Source organism: Hibiscus syriacus, unplaced genomic scaffold (assembly GCF_006381635.1).
Source record: "Hibiscus syriacus cultivar Baekdansim isolate YM2019G1 unplaced genomic scaffold, ASM638163v2 tig00113124_pilon, whole genome shotgun sequence".
In the NCBI taxonomy this organism is placed as follows: Eukaryota; Viridiplantae; Streptophyta; class Magnoliopsida; order Malvales; family Malvaceae; genus Hibiscus; species Hibiscus syriacus.
In genome coordinates, this window is record NW_024063444.1 from 1,618,269 (window position 1) to 1,637,353 (window position 19,085).

Consider the following 19,085-nt stretch of genomic DNA (forward strand, 5'->3'; position numbering starts at 1 on the left):
ACAAAATCCCCCCCAACGGCTATATTAACGGCTAGTTTTTTAAACCCAGACCGGTTTTTTTTCCCGGATAAAAACCGGTTTTTTAACCGGTTTTTTTCAAACCAGTTTTTTATCCGGTAAAAAAACCGGTCTAGGTTTTTTTCTCCAAACCGGTTAAAATAACCGGTTTAAAAAAATCCGATCCGGTTAAAAAAAACCGGTTTTTCCCAAATCCGATTTCGGATATTTTTTTTCACAAAATCGGATATTCGGATTTTTTGTGCACCCCTAGCTGGAGCTGTTATCTAAAATTTAAGCACAAGTAGACAAGTGACATTTTTATAATCAAAGGGATAATTTAGTGAATTATTGACAAACTTGTCCTACCTATGTACTCAAATACCAAAACAAAATGGCCACTAATAGTTTCATTGGTCCAAAACAAAAGGAATATAAGCATTTTTCTTTTGATTTCTGTTTAGTGCTTGATCATCAATCTCACATATTTTCCCGAATATGGAAAGGATGATTGAAATAAAGATTCGATGGGGTTAATGGGTTTAGGACATGGAAAGTTAATGTGCGGAGGAGGGAGGGGGGACAATAATATCTTCAATTTGATGTTGAACATGAAAATTACTACACATTGCTTTCTTTTCTTGGTGGTCCAAATGATTCTTCTGTAATGGCTCAACTCCCATGTATAGGAGCATTAATTTCCATCTCATCTAAAAAAGAGAGCATAATTTGATGGAATAATGTGTACAGATGAGTCCATGAAAAGCTAATAACAAAAAATTTAAATTAATTTGTCAATATAAATAACAAAGTGGAAGTCTAATCCAGCAAAATTGCCAGTCCAATGTTGGGGGTATTCCACTTTAGAGCTAATTTTCCACCACTAATGTCTGCAACTACAAATCTTTACAAGCTTGATAAACAAGACAGAGAATGTCAATCTCCTTGGACAGCTAATGTCCTAAAAGCATCTGGTCTGGTTTTCGAGTTTACCTTGTACTAGAGGAGACTACTACTGCCACAACAACGTCCGTTTTCGCAACTGCCTATTTTAACGGCTTGCTGCTAACCTCGGCAATGGCGGTTCTTTGGGCTAATTATGAGTTACCGCTGTTTTCTTCTGCATCGCCGATCTGTTCAATGTATGTTCTTGAGGAATGATTGTTGTTTCCCAAGTTATGAGCTCCTTCCGATGTCATTGCTGGTAAAATCCACACCTCCAAAGGATGCGGATGCTGCGGTTACATCAAGTCCGCCACCGATGGAGGTGATTAGAGCTGAGAAGCCACTGTTGGGGGTGCCACCAGCGGCCACCCCTAGTCCGAGGAAATCAAGAGTGGCTTGTTTAGGACCGAATACAGGAGTTCCCATCATTAATTCCTTTAATCCTGAACCTTCATCACAAGGAAGTCCAAGTCCAAGACCTGCTGCAATCGAGGAATTCTCGGACTCAACTTGTCTCTGACCCCACTGCAAATTATTGTGTTGTGAGGAAGATGAAACGATACCGAGACCACGAAGCAATGATGCATTGCTGGCTGCTGCTCCAATCTGAGCAGCTTTCTGTAGTAGTGCTGTGGCAGACATAGTAGGCTGCGGTGGTGGCGCATACTGCCTGCGTTCTTGCCCTGCAGTCCCGAATATTGACGAGCCATGGTTGGTCGAGAGGCACAGAGAAATCGGTTCAGCTGATGTACATAGCTCAAGCTCAGATGGACGATCAGGTCGACTCATAGATCGAATTAAGTCAGTGAAAGCCGGAGGTTGCGGAGGTTGTAAGCTAGCAGATGTAGTTGAGGGTGCAAATAAGCTAGCAAACACACTGCTGCTGCAGCTACCATTGCTGACTGAGTCTGCGCTACTGCTACAATTTACATTCACACTAGCTGGTGCCTGTACCGGTGCTGGAGCCGGTGCTAGAGCTCTTTGTACAACAGGAGTGGGATTTTCAGGCGACTCTGTAACAAAAAACCGACATTAATGGCAGACGAAAAAACCCAATAGGGGACCAGACTTAAAATATCTAAAACAAAGTAGCATGTAAAGTTAATAGATTGATCTTTATGAAAGAACTTTAGAGCGAAATGCAGAATCAATAATAATTTCCACTCTCTAAATCCATTAGCTTTTGAATCAGTTTGGAACTATATATAAAGAAAAAACAACAAATCACAGTCTCACAAGATAAGTTACTAAAAGCCTCAAGAAAACAACAAAGATCAGTAACAGATAAAAAAACTACTATGCTTCAAGATTAATACAAAGACATAATAACAACAAAAACAATTGGTCCATGTTTGATTTTATACATAGACAACAACCGACAAAATTAAAACTAACGAAATCGAAAATTTCCATATTGGGTAGCATATAAAAACATACCAGAACTTTGAATCGGCAAAACTGAAGAAGATATCACACTAGTTGACTGAGACAGAGCTGGTGCAGCTGCAGCCACGGGCACCAGAACCGGTGCCATTGCCGGTTCAGGTTTAGGAACTTGTGGTTTAGGGTCGGAGTCTGATTTGGGATTCGGAGGCTCAGGCAAGGGTTGAGCTTTAGCACTCTCAGCTAAAGCATCACAGAAAGCTCTGTGGGTAGTAAAACTATCCCTCCTGCAAACATAAAATGAAAAATCAACAACCAAACCCCACAAAAGTTCGATCTTTTTGCAGCAGAAATGGGATCTTTAGATTGTTTTCGAGTACCTGGAAAACACAGTTCCACAATCACATCTGTACTCGCGAGTGCCACAAATCTTAGAGTGAGCTTTCCAATCGGATTGAACGGCGTATTTTTTGGAACATTTATCGCACTTCCACTTCTTTTCTCCATGTTTTCTGCAGAAATGTTTCTTAATTCCAGTGAGATCGCCCAAAGCTCTGGACGGATCGTGATGAATGCAAGTCGGCTCGGGACAAACATAAACTTTCTTCTTCACTTCATTACTCGATCTTTGCCTAAGCTTCCATGGTAAATTATGGCCTCGTCTATGAAGCTGCAGATTTTGGTCCCTTTGAAACCCTTTATTGCAAATTTCACAAACGAATCGGTTTGTAGCCATTAAAGTTTTCGGAGTTAAAGCAATCACCTCCGCATCTGGATCTGTAGCAACCCAAAAGAGAGAGAGAAAATTGCAGTCACTAACAGAAGAAAAGAAGTTTGTGCATTTATTGATAGAGAGAGAGTAATTTTACAGGTACCTGGCATGCCAGGGAGGTTACGTTTCTTCTTGACGGTGGTTTTGGGAGGTGGGTTTTGGTTTCCGGAGGAAGTGACGCTGGCTTCACCGCCAGAAGCGGTGGTGGAGGAATTATCTAACTCAACCGGCATGACTTTAAAGAGAAAGAACTATTTTTGCATACACAAAGTTCGATTTTTCTTATTTGAGGTCTCTCTCTCTCTCTCTCTCTATTTTCTCATCTACCAGTCAAGCTGCTTTTATTGAACTTTTAGGCCACCAACCAGCTTTTCTGCTCAGTTCCTCACTAAAATTCACATTACCCAAAGAAGCTTAATGATTAAACCCAAACTTTGAAACCCCTAAAACCTTTGAAATTCAATCCAAAAGCCCAGAAAACAAATCTAATAAAACCCAAAAAGCTGAAAGAAGGTCAAAGCTGAATAAAAAAACATAAAATAACAATATCAAACAAATACCAAATCAAAACAGAGAAAGATCCCAGATATAGATAAGTTTAAAGAAAACAGAGGAACTTCATGAGAGTTTTTTTTTAGAGAAAAGGAAGAAAGATAATGGAGAAAGAGAGATCTTGCTAAAGTTCCTTTGGTCTGAGTTTGTCCCTACCCTAGCTGGATTACTTTTCATGGAAGAAAAATAAAATAATTATTTTAAATATTAGTGTCAATTTAATTAGAATTAGATTATGTGTTTAAGAACTAATAAGATAAAGAGATTAGAACTTTTAATTTAATTTTGGGTAAACCACGTATTTAGTCACCAACCTATCTTCATGATTCTGTTTTGGTCACCTAACTAATTTGTCCTTAGACGTGATAGCTTTTTAATTTTTTTCAACGATGACATTAAATCATTTTATGATAATGCTTCAACATCATTATTAATCTTTTAATGCCGGATGATTAAAACAAATATAAAACGTACTAGTAGATATAATTTAAAAATAATAATTTAATGACAAAAATAAAACTATGAGAATAAGTAAGTGGTTAAATACTGAATTTACCCTTAAAGTTTTACAGTTTATTTGTGGGGGTGCTGTTTTGTCGTTCAATGGAGTGTTCTGAATTGTGCATTGTTTTCGGACACAAGAGGTGAGGTGCAGAGGTGGTTTGCTTTAAATTAGTGTAAAGTCAAACAACTTTTGTCATTGATTGGAACTTTTTGTTATTTTAGCCAATTCCTTTTGGACACGTGTCTTGGGACTTAAGATTAGGATGATTTTTCCGATATATCACCGGTGACTGGTAATATTATCGATCTAACATCGATCAGATTATATTTCCCGATCTAACACCCTTAGCAGTAAAGCACCCCTGCACCGCGCTATACGATGATTTGGCTCCACGTAGGGTATAGCGCGCCCCCTGCACCGCGCTATACGGTGAGCTGACGCCACGTGGGTATAGCGCGCCCCCTGCACCGCGCTATACGGTGAGCTGGCGCCACGTGGGTATAGCGCGGCCCCTGCAGCGCGCTATACGCCACGTAGGGGTATAGCGAGATCAGGTACCGCGCTATACCTTTACTCCTAATAATTTTATATAGCGCGGGCATGTATCGCGACATACCTTTACTCTGACATAATTTTATATAGCGCGGGGCAGGTACCGCGTTTTGTATAACTTTCCTCGCTATAAATACCATTTTCCGCCGGTTAATTTCTCACATCTCTCCTCTTAACTTATAAATTAATACAACAATTCCGTCAACGAGTCAATAATTCTGGTAATCTTCTCATATTTTATTTAGAAATTCGTGCGATTTTTCGTTATAAGGTAATTTTGTTATAATTTTATTTATTTATTATTTATTAGGATTATTTGAAAAAAATATTATACTAATTTTTTTCAATTAATTTTTGTGTTTGTAAAATTGGAAAGCGGGAGCATACGTCGAAATAGTTTTGCGGTGCAGGTAATAATATTAAATTATATTATTTAATTTTTTACGTTGATGTGTAAAAATTTTATTGTGTTATATGTTCGTTCATATATAATTTATTAAATCAGGTTTGTTTCATTTTTTTTCAAATATAATAGTGCCGCACTTTTAAACTCAAATAATGGCGCGACTTTCAGCTATTGTTTATTATGATGGTGAAATTCGAGAAGATGAAATCGGCGTTGTTTTCGTATCAAATGAGCGTGTTAAAATATCATTCAAGAGAAACATAACTCTTGAGGAGCTTATAACGAAGATTTCGAGGAAGATTCATGTTGGAAGTAGTAGAAGAGTGTCGTCGTTGCAGTATAGATTTTCAACATCATTGTTGCCATTAACTTATACAGCGTTCGAACTTTCGAACAATGATGATGTTGAAATGATGGTTGAAGCTCAAAGTAATTATTCAGACGCCGCTATTGAGATGTATGCACATTTTGTCAAGTGGTGTTGTTCGGGGTCAATCATTAAGCTCCCACTATGGGCTGACTGAACAAATTGATCAAGTTGACAACCCAACGACAGTAATGTGTAATGATTTTAATGCCATAATGGGGAGACATTCATCCGTAACTCCTTACGATATGTACCAAGGTAGGTCGACGAACAATCTGTATGGCAACATCGCGTCCAGTTCAAGGTGAAGGCATTCATCTGCAAATCCCTTTGACCTTAATATGGAGATGCCATCGACGCAACCATCTGTACAGTTTCCATTTGACGCGATGACTTCAAGCTCTAGGGGGAGGCATTCTACTGCGAGTTTTTTCGATCTCAATGTCGATATGCCTTCTAGTTCAAGGGGAAGGCGTGCAAGTAGTAGGTTTTTTGACCTAAATGGGAAGAGCATGGAGGAACCATCATCTCCACCAGAAGAACAGCTTCGTGAGCCTGGTGCGGATGGTGCTGAGATTGGACTGTTCATTGACCCAGAATCACCGCAATTCAACTCCGATGATGATGAAGTTCCAGGAAATGTGGCACAAACTGACCCTCCTGCACACATGTATGAAGTTGATTATGGTTCAACTGTACAGGAGGCGGTGTCTGTGCTGCGACCATGGGTAATGAGGCTGAACATGCCAAATATCCAGCATATGAACCCCAAGTCGGGTCTGCAAACATAGACTCATAATAGCCTCCATGAGGGGTCATCTGTGACGGTGGCGGTGGCGGTGGCGGGATCATAAAACCGGGTGAAGGCGGCGGCGGCGACATCTGGTAATGGAAAGGCGATGGCGGCATCATATATGGCTACGGTGTCTGCTGGGAAGGTCCTGCTGGTGCAGTTGAGGATGAATCGGAAGCACCTGCTCTCCATCCACGAGTCGGGGGACGATGGTGTTGTGTAGGTGAACGTCTCTGTCGATGTCGTGGAAAGGTCTACTGTAACATCCTCAATATTATGCTAGTGACCTAAAGGTGAATTTTGAAAGCATTGTGTTCAATTTCGAAATAAGTTAAAAGTTCAGAATTTTAATTGGAGAATTTGAGGTTGGATTTAATAGTAAAGTTTGAAAGTAATAAGGGTATTATGGTCTTTTCTAAGAGAAGATTTTTATTTCTCTTTTAGGGGATATAAAAATGTGGGAAATGAGGGAAATGAGTTTCCAGAGTTTTCTTCTCCTCCTTTCTTCTTCACGCGTGGAAGCCAAGAGCAAAGGTGATAATTTTTATTAGTTGATTATTATTTGAATTCTAAGTTGGTTTTGATTCTTTGGAAAGTAAGAAAGCTTAAAGAAGTCTAAAGATAAGTGAAAACTCAAAGATGAAGAGGTTAGAAGAGATTAAAGAAAATGGGTTTTTAAGTGAAATTTTGAATAAGAAGGTTTAAATGAATTTGGAGGATGAATTTGACTTGTCATCTATAAGAATAAGAAGTTAGAAGTGTTAGAATTAAGTTTGGATAACATGGAAAATTGGGTATGATTATTGATTTCCATATGAAAGATGGAATTTAGAGGTTAAAGATGAGATAAATGAATATTAATGAGTTTAAGTATGTATATGTAAGTTATGAATATGAAAGGGGTTGAAATATGAAGGATTTAATCCAAAAAGAATGAATTTTCGGGTTCAAAAAGAGGATTCTGGGCAGAGTGCATCGATGCATATTCATAGTGCACCGATGCATCAAGGTTAAAACCCATAAATTGTTTAAAGGTGTATCGATGCACAAGTAGTGCATCGATGCACTCTTTTAATCTAAAAACATCGAATGCAATTGGTGCATCGATGCATAAGGCATGCATCGATGCATCCCAGTAATAAACAAACATCGAATGTATTTTATGCACCGATGCACAGGTAGTGCATCGATGCACCGATAGGGAATGCATCGATACACTGTGCAGTGCATCGATGTATACCTTCATTAAAAGATGAAATGGGCTTTTCTTTTAGCCTAAGAAGTGACAATTTAGAAGATATCAATTAGTATACTGATATGTATCAATGTATTATTATGATGTAGATATAGAATAAAGCTTGTTCCAGAACAATCTAAGGATTAATAGTGATTCAAAGCAAACAAGGCTCAGGTAAGTGCACATTATTTAGTATATGAGGTTCAATGGAAAATAAGACTTGCGATAAGTCTATTTACAATAGTGAAAAACATGAATTTATAGAAGTATGTATTGGTTATGATTTATATGTGTGCATGAGTATATGTGTTATTGATATGAATATGGTGAGTAAAAGGGATTAATGGTGATGATAAGAATAATAATAAGGATAATGAAATGATATGTATATGTGAATATAGGTATTGATATGTTTTTGTATGTATTGTAAGATGATATGTTTATGTGACAACATGATAAGATGACAATGATTTACATGTCATATGAACACATGAGAAATGTTATGAGCCATATGAAAGAGAAAGTATATGTGATACATGAGGGTGAATCCTATGTTTATATGAATATGAACTCATATGAGAATTGACATGAACTACGTGATTACATGTATATGTGAATGAAACCATGAGCTTATATGAATATATGATATGGTTACATGAATATGTAAAAGAATATAAAAGATAATGCCCATGTTATGTGTCATGAGAGCTAGGGGTATAGTTGGCATGCCAAGAGTCGAGGGTCTATGTGGTCCTTCGGGACATATATGTATTCTTTGGAACATGTGTGAAGTCTGGTGAGACACATACTTGATCCTTGGCATATGTATATGATTCTTAATGAATGATATGTGGTCCTTCGGGACATATATGTATTCTTTGGAACATGTGTGAAGTCTGGTGAGACACATACTTGATCCCTAGTATATGTATATGATTCTTAAGGAATGATATGTGGTCCTTATGGACATTATTATGGCACTACGGTGCAATTCTACGCGGCACTCCGGTGCAATATACGTGGCACTTCGGTGCAATTATATGAGCTGTGGTGACAGTATTAGTGCACAACCTCTATGTACTCGCATATCTTAGTTCTCACATGTGTATCATGGGCTATTAAATAGATAATATTAATAAAGTGATATGATAATGTTTGTTTCCTTGTGTATTTCATGTGTGATATTGATTGTACAAATGGTAACTTATAAGACCATGATGAAAGGAATCAATGATAGTGATAAAATAAGAAAAATAAAGATGATAATATAGTTGCTTGGGTGTACGTGTTTTATGATAGTATATATATATATGGTTTACATGACATGATATGTATGTGCAATTGGTTATGGTATATGTTATATGATATGGCATAAGAGATCATAGGAACATGAGTAAGAGATATGAATGATAATGACATATATGTATGCATATATTCGTTACATAAAGTATGAGTGATATGAAAGATAGTAGTAATTGTTTAGGTATGATTATTAGTTATCGTTTACCTTATATGTTTATATGCCTCACTAAGTCTTTGACTTAGCGTGTAAGTGATTTACACATAGGTTTCGAGAAGAGTAAAGAGCAATGTGGAGCAAGACATGTCAGTTCTCCTTACTAAAGGTCAGATCAGAAAAGAGGTGAATAATATGTATTTAGTATATAAAGTTCTGTTGGCATGTTTCAAAGAATATATTGTTTAAGCTATGAACAGTTTTATAAATGTTTCAAATAGTTATATGTAAATAAATAAGTGAAATATACACGCTCTGATTGGTTTTGTAATAATAAAAATGTCTTTTATGTAAATTAGTCATTTATATGTTATAAAAGTTTTAATTTACTCACTATTTTATACAAGTACGTGCTTTAAAAGGTTAATGTGACACCTCGGATTCGTATCTGGGTCGGATACGGGTTGGGGTGTTACATATGCCCTCGTGCATCCTCGGAAAGTAGAAACGGTTTCTCGTTACTGTTGAACCACTCATAATAATCCTTAGCATACATCAAGAAGTCAGTAAAAATGGGCTATCTTCCTCATGTAGTGAACTAGGTTGCGCGATTTGTCCGGCATCAGCAACCCTCCTATCAACTGCAGTATGCATGCCCGTGCATACATCTTAACCTCTTCCTCAGAGGCGTCTGCGCTCAACTCCCGAAAATTGGCATCTAACCAATTTAACGGTATCCTACCTCCGACAAAATTTTTCGGGATACGTCATAGACTATCCCGAAACAAACCAGTCCAAGAACCGGAAGCTATCCCCGATATCACATCTCCATCCACCGGAAGCCCCAGGTGCATAGAAACATCCTCAAGCGTGATTGTGCACTCTCCGCACGGAAGATGGAATGTGTGGGTCTCCGGCCTCCACCGCTCTACTAAGGCAGAAATCAGGTCTGGCTCTATCTTACAATGACCCTGATATCTACCCTATGTAACCGAATCCAGCCTCTACTAAATACGCCAAGACACGACTGGGTATCACTAACTTAAGATTCCTAATAAAAAGATCTAATACACAGTCCTTCTCCTAAAAATAAATGATTACAAAAATTAATTCTTAATCTAATAATCATGCATTAAATGAATCAACTAATTATTAATAATAATTTAAATTAAATTAAAACATTAAAATGTTACCGTATCAGCAAAGTGTCGAGATATTTAATTATTAATATAATAATCATGCATTAAATAAATAACTAAATATTACTAATAATTTAAATTAAATTAAAACGTTAAAATGTTACCGTATCAGCAAAGTGTAGAGATATATGATTTCCATCCGAGCGAAGTAGACTGCCTTCCATTATATATCTGCAAAAGAATTATATTAGTAAAATATTAAATAAAGTAAAAATATAATAGTAAAAATATTATAAAATATACATTAAAAAGAGAGTATTTGAGAGAAATTTAGAGAATTTGAGAGAATTTGGTGTGATAAAATTGATTGAAAATGGAGGTATTTATAGGGAGGAGGGGTCGGTAGTTAGGGGTATAGCGCGCCCCCTGCACCGCGCTATACCCCACGTGTCAGATATACAGGTATAGCGCGCTGCAAGGACCGCGCTATACCCACGTGGCGCCAGCTCACCGTATAGCGCGGTGCAGGGCGCGCGCTATACCCACGTGGCGCCAAATCATCATATAGCGCGGTACAGAGGGCGCGCTTTATTGCTAAGGGTGTTAGATCGGGAAATATAATCTGACTGGTGTTAGATCGGTAATATTACCAGTCACCGGTGATATATCGAGAAAAATCGCCTAGGATTATGGGTTGTTTAGTTCATGGAAAATATTATTACTAAAATGAATGATTTTTTTAGGAATTATATTCTCTTTTTTGGTTTAAGGCAAAGATCATTACAAGAAAATGATTTTTTTTTCAGAATTATATTATAATGTTTAATTCACGAAAAATATCATTATCATATAATAATCTAATATCAATAGTAATATTTTTTAGTTAAAATGATAGGACAGTCGTTACCTTAAAATTATTAGGTAATGAACAATTATCACCATCTTGGATATACTTCTGAAATAATAAAATTTTTAATATGGATATTTCTCAATTTTTATTCTTCGTGTTTTACTCAAAATTATAAACTTAATAATAATACACACATAGTTTAATTTCATAAAATATTAATAAATTTGAGTAATTAAATTTATTTTATATTTTAATATTTAGTATATTAATTATTTTATAATTTTATGAGGTGAAAATATTATTATTTTAAAAATATAACTATTTGAAATAATATTTAATTCTGAATTATTAAAAAATAGATCTTATACATTATAAATTAATATATTTGTTCACTCGATATCACAATATTATTTTTAATATTATATTATATTTTATATAAATAAATATGATACTTATGAAAATTATTTAAAATTAAAAGTTTGATATACTAATTATATTAATTATATGTTAAATGTATTTTTTCTTTAAACTTAGATAATGTAATAATTAAAATATTTTTATAAATTTTCATTCAAATATTTATAATTTAATATTAAAATTTACTAGTTAAAAATTATATATATCACAAGAATAATTTGGTAAAATATACATCAAAATAATCTTATATTCCTCTAACCAAACACTATAATCTTACATTCCTGTTAAGTAAACCAAACAGAGTAATACAACATTCTATTGGAGTATATGAGTTTACAATAACAATAATAATCATGTGGTTTTTTTGTAAATTAATATTAAATTTCTTTCACATATTGCAAACCAAAAATCCATTTAAATTAAGAAATGAGTAGAATTCTAAAGTTTGACATATTGTAGGTGTGAACACTTGATTAAATGAACTTAAATGTCTTCGTAATGTACATGAAATTATTAGATATAATTCACATGTCATAAAATTTAAGATGTTAACTATATGTATTTGATAATTTGAATTCATATTGAACAAGTGGCCCGATAATTTGTCTAGTTTCATTTATTTATTGTTTATTTCATTATGTGTTGCTCTTTAAGCGCAAATTAAGTTAAGTTAATATGTAATATTTATATTTTAGTTTGTGAAACCCTAGCCGCTCACCCTTATCCACTCTTTCCTTTGTCCGACTTTAATGCTGGTTGTTAACCACATGTTCTCTTTTTTTATATATAAGAATAATTATAGTTTATGTCACATTTATCTCCACTTTTGTGTTCTTCCCTGATATGGACATTTGGATGCGTGATTTTACGTTTGTGGATAGTTTCTTATGATGCTCGACTTTAATGCAGTTCTCGATGGTATTTCAATAATTTAATTCCCTTTTGTGGTTTGTTTGTCGATGCAATCATATTTATTTGTATATATTTTTGTTCAAGTCTTATAGTTGGGGTTTTAATCTTTTCCATATATGATCCTTATATGATCTCAATTGACTAGTTTTAATGTTATAATAAAAGTTCAAATTATATATTTAGTTTACAATAATAATTGAAAACTCTTATTATAATTTCGAATATTTTCACGTTTTTAATAATACTAGTTGCTTCTACTAAAAAAAGTTAAATTAATATGTAGTTTCACACGCACGAGGAGTTAGTAATGCCATAAGCTTAAAGAGGCGTGAGATATTGATATGAATTTGACCAACCTTTAAAAAATTATAACAAACCCTATTTACTTCAAGTAATTTGGCATGGAGTACTAGTAAGGGATTTCGCGTACACTTTGTTGTATTTAAAATTTGTATTCTGAAAACTATATAATCGGTATATTTGAACCATTTGGTTTGATTTGGACATTGGTATGTAAGATTCATGAATGTTTGAATGCTCAAGTGATGTTTCAAGTATGCTGGCTTGGTTATCATGATATGATGCATGATCATGTGTTTTCCTTTGCATAGACAAGTTTCAAATGATGGTTTAGGTGATTGAATGTTGTTGAATCGTTAAAAGACCAAATATGCATAATTTAACCGAGAGGAGATTTTAGAACGTACTTTTACATTTAAATCTATTTGGCGTGTTTAAACTATGATCTTTTAATGTTGATTGTGTTAAAAAATTGTTTATCTTTTTGACATGCCGTTGAGCGATTAAATGCATTTAGAGGGATAAATATGATGAAAATATGTTAATATTATGCATAATTGGCCTTAAATTAAAATATATATATATATTTTTTATTTATGCTCAAAATTTATAGTCATCGAAAATACATATACCTTAACAGATATAATTATATATAAACTCGAATCTTTTAGAGAAAATGAAACTTAATTTAATCATTAAAATCAATCAATAAATTCATTTTTATAGAGTTTTCAAATAATGTAAATTGCAATTATATTTATATTTAATAAAATATAAATATATAAATAGAAAAGGGAGGGGGATCAAAACTTTCAAGTTGGGCCTCAAATTTCAACCCACCTATAGCAAGGCCGACGCTAGAGAATTGAGAACCCGTTACCAAAAAGTAGGCCAATTTAGTCCACCCACGAACGCCGCCCACCGCTTGCTATCCCGTACGTAGGTCACAGATCTCCAGAAAACTCGAGCAGAGCTTAATCAGGGATTTTGGCGAAAGAACCAGAAGGAAAGGAAAGGAAGGGGGAGGAAGCAAATGACAACGCGAATCGCTCCGGGAGTTGGAGCAAACTTGCTTGGTCAACACTCCGCTGAGAGGAACCAAGACGCCACTGCGTATGTCGGCAATCTTGATCCTCAGGTTCTCGCTATTTTCCTTTCCCCCCCCCTTTTCCCCTTAATTTTTGTTTATTTCTAAATTTTGAAATCTTTTACTTACTTTCCAGTTATCTGAAGAGTTATTATGGGAATTATTTGTTCAAGCCGGTCATGTTGGTACGCCTAATAATATCAAGTTTTTTTGTTACTGTTAAAGCTTCTGGGGTTTAATTTTGTTTCGAACATGGGTTCTTATGTTAATTGAGTTAATTACAAATGCCTGGGTTTCCATCTATCATTTCAGTTAATGTTTATGTGCCGAAAGATAGAGTGACCAACTTGCATCAAGGATATGGATTCGTCGAATTCCGAAGTGAAGAAGATGCTGATTATGTATGTCTTTTCCCTTCAGGTATTTTAGCCCTTGGTTTCAGTTTTTTTCCTTTTTAAATAATTAGATTTATTTGTTTGGTTTTCTAGGCTATTAAGGGGCTCAACATGATTAAGCTTTATGGAAAACCGATTCGTGTAAATAAGGTAAGAAATTCCGAAATTTGAATACTATTGCATTTTTTCTTGAATCAAAGTAACCATTATTTGTGTTGATTATTATTATTTTTTAATTTGATTTCAGGCATCTCAGGATAAAAAGAGTTTAGATGTTGGTGCAAATCTTTTTATAGGGAACCTTGATCCAGTAAGTATTAGTATGCTATTAGAACTATAGAGTTGCTATGAAGTCATAGATTTCCTGTTTTAACTTTGTGATTATCGGACTATACTTGCAGGATGTGGAAGAGAAACTTTTGTATGATACCTTTAGTGCATTTGGAGTCATTGTTACAAAGCCCAAGGTACTGACTCTACAGATGCTCTTTTCTTTTTCATTTTATTTGATGCCATGCAGTTGCTTAATGAGCTCAATTTCTTTGGTTATAACTATTGGTATTCAATCTGTTGATTGATTAATCTGTATCGAATACTCTAGAGGTTCATTATGGAGCCAAAAATTATTAAATCAATTTTCTTTGTTTGTAACGTCAGAATTTGAATCCTTGACATTGTTTAAGGGAGCTAACATCTTATTCTGTTAGATCAACTGATAATTGGTTAATAACAGGTCATTTTTTATGTGAAAATGCATCTCTACATCTCTTCATTTTGCTTGTTTATTAATGCTCTGCTGCTGCTTGACTTATACTAACTAAAGTGTTTGCTATCATAACTTTATCTGTGATTGATGATGAGATGAAGTTGAAACCTGTGAGAATAATTGAGGGTTTTGCGCTTTTCTTATGAGCGGCCAGGTTTTCCAAGTTAATGTTGGCTTTTATATATTTGCATCGTCATGAAATGGCATAATATATAAGATGGATTTGGATGCTTATATGGCTTATTCACTAATTTTTGTTTCTGGAGAACTGAATGATATTAGAACTGAGAGTAAGTCCTAGTCTTTTTCTGCTTATCTCTTGAAATCCCTTGATAGTGGGTTTGGAAATTTGATAAGAAGGTTAAGTAATTTTAAGATAGTTCTTTTTTCAACATTTTGTTTATTATGCACTATAATTGTGGGTTCTTAATGATAGCTTTCTAACATCAGATAATGAGAGATCCTGATACTGGAAATTCACGCGGTTTTGGATTCATCAGCTATGATTCTTTTGAGGCATCCGATGCTGCTATTGAGGTATGTTCGCATTGCCACCCGCATGTTATCTGCTCATTAAAGGGCATTTTTTGTTGTTATAACTGCTATAATGGAATGTGAATATGTGATGTGACAGCTATCTTATACATCATTGGCTTGTTTATTCTATCGTGCAAAATATGTCTACTTTCTATTTGATTTTACAGGCAACGAATGTCCAGTATCTCTGTAACCGCCAAATAACAGTTTCGTATGCATATAAGAAAGACACGAAAGGGGAGCGTCATGGCACCCCAGCAGGTTCATTTCTACGTTTTTCTCCGCAGCCAACTATTCCATCATGTCCCCTTTTTTGGGCTATTATTTTTTATGCCGGCTGTCTTTGCTGTAGCTATGGGTAAGTAGCTCTAAAACTTTTCTTTGTAATACAGAGAGAGTTGTCGCAACCATCTTTCGGTTGGGCCCCGGAATTGGGCTTCGACTTGAAAAATGTGGATTGTAGTCACCACCGATCATTTATTTAAAACAAATAGGTTGATCGGATACCTTATTTCTTACCTGATCTGCGCCTTTCTAAAGATGTGTTGGGTTCGGGAGTCGGTTACGGTCAAGGAAAGATTAACACCCTTGAACCGTCCTTTCGATACTACGTAATTTCCAGTTGCCTTTGATTAAGAAAATTGCAAGTTAAATTAAAAGGTAAAATTTGATCCGAATTACTTACCCTTAATGAGTTTACGGAAATACCCTTAAAAAATAAGATTTAAAAGAAAATAATAATAATAATAAAAGAAAGTGACAAAACTAAAGAGTAAACCAAGGAAATAAATGAAACCAATAATAATAAACATAAAATAATTGGATGAAAAAAAATGAAATTGAATAAAATAAAATAAATAAAGACAAAATATATATACAAAAAGAATAAAAAATGTAAAGTATTTTTTTAAACAAAATAATAATAATCAGAGCAAAAAAACTAAAAATATAATGAAAATAAATAAATAGTATAAATAAAATAATAAAAGTATATATATAAAAATATAAAAATGTATATAATATAATAAAATACTAAATAGTAATAATAATAATAATAAATGAAAAATAAATACATATAATATTAACTAAAAATAGTAATTATAAAAATATAAAATAAATAAAGTAAGAATATATATATATACGTTAGGAAAATAGTAAAAATATAGTAAATAAGTAAACATAGATAAAAAATAATATATAATATATATATATATATATAATAGGAAATATAATATAACACAAAGAAAAATGAAATTTTTTTTATAATAAATAAAAAAATATAATTAATATATACATATATACATATAAATAATAAGGGTTAAATTAAAGTAAAAAATGAATTAGAGGTCAAAATTAAAAGGCAATCGAAGAAAAAAAAGACAAAACAAGCGGATCCACATGACCCGTTTATTAAAATCCGAATAGTTTTTCAAAAACACAAGCCTCGGGGACTAGATCTACAAAAATAGATCTCGAAAACGCCCCCGTTCATCGGCCAAAAACTTCTCTCAGTTTTCTTCGAAATCAAACACAACAAGGGTAAGAAAAAATAACATGCGAATGTATGAAATTTACCTTTCAAAATATAAATGCTTCGAAAAATGGCTACGAGTTGCTTGTAATTTTTTGCTTGGTATTTCGTATATCCTCCTCCTAATGTGTTACAATAGTGAGTTACAATGACTATTTATAATGTTTGTGGATCCTATCTTTAGGAGTTTAAATAATAGTAGAACTCTATCATATTTTTAGAAGTTTGAATCCTAGCAAAATTCTATCATATTTTTAGGAGTTTGAATCCTAGTAGGATGAAAAAGTGTGTTGATAGTTGCCCTTCTTTGCCCATAGTCGTATAACGGGGATAGAGCAAAGATTAAAAGACGCATTTTTCGTTCAGTGGAGTTGAAAATTGACTTTGATGTTTCAATAACTCCCTGTTGAATTGAGTTACGGATGACTCCTCCATCGTGAAGTCGAGTTCATCTTGAAATGATATGAAATTGAAGCCGTAGTTCGGAATTTGAATCAGCATGTGGTTTCTTGTTGCCCTTCGGTCTTCTTCTCGGTTTAAAGACCTTGGATCGAAATCGAACTAAAAAATCTTCATTGACAGATAGCTTTTTCTTGACTGAAGCTATGCTGCTTGAAAATGGTTGCTTGTCACTCAGGCGCGGCTAACCCAGGTCCTCTTCTCGACTTGAAAACCTCGACTGTAACCGGAAAGTAGTGCGATTGATGTGTCATCGAGCTGAATGGAATCGAACTCGACAATTTTGATGGCAGATAACCCTTCTAGCCTTGAGTTATGCTGTAAATGATGTGCCTTGGAGCTGAGCGTAGTCGAACTCGAAGGTCTTTGTTGACAGATAATCCTTCTTTGAGTTGGATATCCCTCGTCGTGAAGTTGAAATCCAATCTGAAGATGGATGATGCTTGTGTGCATGATTCCCTTTGTCGTGAAGTTGAAATCGCTGGTGGCCCCTTCGTCGTGAAGTTGAGCCTGGAATTGGATATCCTTCATCGTGAAGTTGAAATCCAAGTAAGTAGCATTGTTCCGAGTCCAATATCCTCCGTCGTGAAGTTGAAATTGGCTTTGGAATCGGGAAATTATTTGTTGACAACCAGCCGTCCCTTCATTGTGAAGTTGAACTTGTGTTGTCTCTAGTCCAATATCCTTTGTTGTGAAGTTGAAATTGGCTCCGAAATTGAGAAATTGTTTGTTGACAACCAGCGGTCCCTTCGTCGTGAAGTTGAACTTGCGTTGTCTCGAGTCCAATATCCTTCGCTGTGAAGTTGAAATTGTCTCTGAAATTAGGAAGTTTGTTGACAACCAGCGGTCCCTTCGTCGTGAAGTTGAACTTGCGTTGTCTGGAGTCCAATATCCTTTGTTGTGAAGTTGAAATTGGCTCTGAAATTGAGAATTTTGTTTGTTGACAACCAGCGGTCCCTTTGTTGTGAAGTTGAACTTGCGATGTCTGGAGTCCAATATCCTTCGTTGTGAAGTTAAAATTGGCTCTGACATTGAGAAATTGTTTGTTGACAACCAGCGGTCCCTTCGTCGTGAAGTTGAACTTGCGTTGTCTGGAGTCCAATATCTTTCGATGTGAAGTTGAAATTGAGAAATTGTTTGTTGACAACCAGCGGTCCCTTCGTCGTGAAGTTGAACTTGCGTTGTCTCGAGTCCAATATCTTTCGCTATGAAGTTGAAATTGGCTCTGAAATTGGGAAGTTGTTTGTTGACAACCAGCGGTCCCTTCGTCGTGAAGTTGAACTTGCGTTGTCTGGAGTTCAATATCCTTCGTTGTGAAGTTGAAATTGGCTCTGAAATTGGGAAGTTGTTTGTTGACAACCAGCGGTCCCTTCGTCGTGAAGTTGAACTTGCGTTGTCTGGAGTCCAATATCTTTCGTTGTGAAGTTGAAATTGGATCTGAAATTGGGAAGTTGTTTGTTGACAACCAGCAGTCCCTTCGTCGTGAAGTTGAACTTGCGTTGTCTGAAGTCCAATATCCTTCGTTGTGAAGTTGAAATTGGCTTCGAAATTGGGAAATTGTTTGTTGACAACCAGCGGTCCATTCGTCGTGAAGTTGAACTTGCGTTGTCTGGAGTCCAATATCTTTTGATGTGAAATTGAAATTGACTCTGAAATTGGGAAATTGTTTATTGACAACCAGCAATCCCTTCGTCGTGAAGTTGAACTTTCGTTGTCTGGAGTCCAAT

At 35.0% G+C, this 19,085-nt stretch overlaps 2 protein-coding genes across 2 annotated transcripts; one reads left to right on the plus strand and one right to left on the minus strand.

Annotated features, from left to right (window-relative positions):
• Positions 1-796: 796 nt before the first annotated feature.
• Positions 797-3,650, minus strand: LOC120185655 (zinc finger protein GAI-ASSOCIATED FACTOR 1-like). Its single transcript, XM_039189821.1, has 4 exons — positions 3,201-3,650; positions 2,706-3,102; positions 2,380-2,612; positions 797-1,955 (listed from the first exon to the last, which is right to left on the minus strand). The coding sequence occupies exons 1-4, from the start codon at positions 3,328-3,330 to the stop codon at positions 1,174-1,176; spliced, it is 1,542 nt and encodes a 513-aa protein (XP_039045752.1). The 5' UTR covers positions 3,331-3,650; the 3' UTR covers positions 797-1,173.
• Positions 3,651-13,487: 9,837 nt separating this feature from the next.
• LOC120185599 (splicing factor 3B subunit 4-like) lies at positions 13,488-15,832 on the plus strand. The gene is made up of 8 exons (XM_039189774.1): positions 13,488-13,721; positions 13,807-13,855; positions 13,983-14,071; positions 14,159-14,215; positions 14,313-14,375; positions 14,467-14,532; positions 15,282-15,368; positions 15,536-15,832. Exons 1-8 carry the CDS (start codon positions 13,617-13,619, stop codon positions 15,728-15,730), a joined length of 711 nt encoding a protein of 236 aa, XP_039045705.1. The 5' UTR covers positions 13,488-13,616; the 3' UTR covers positions 15,731-15,832.
• The last annotated feature ends 3,253 nt before the right edge of the window (positions 15,833-19,085 follow it).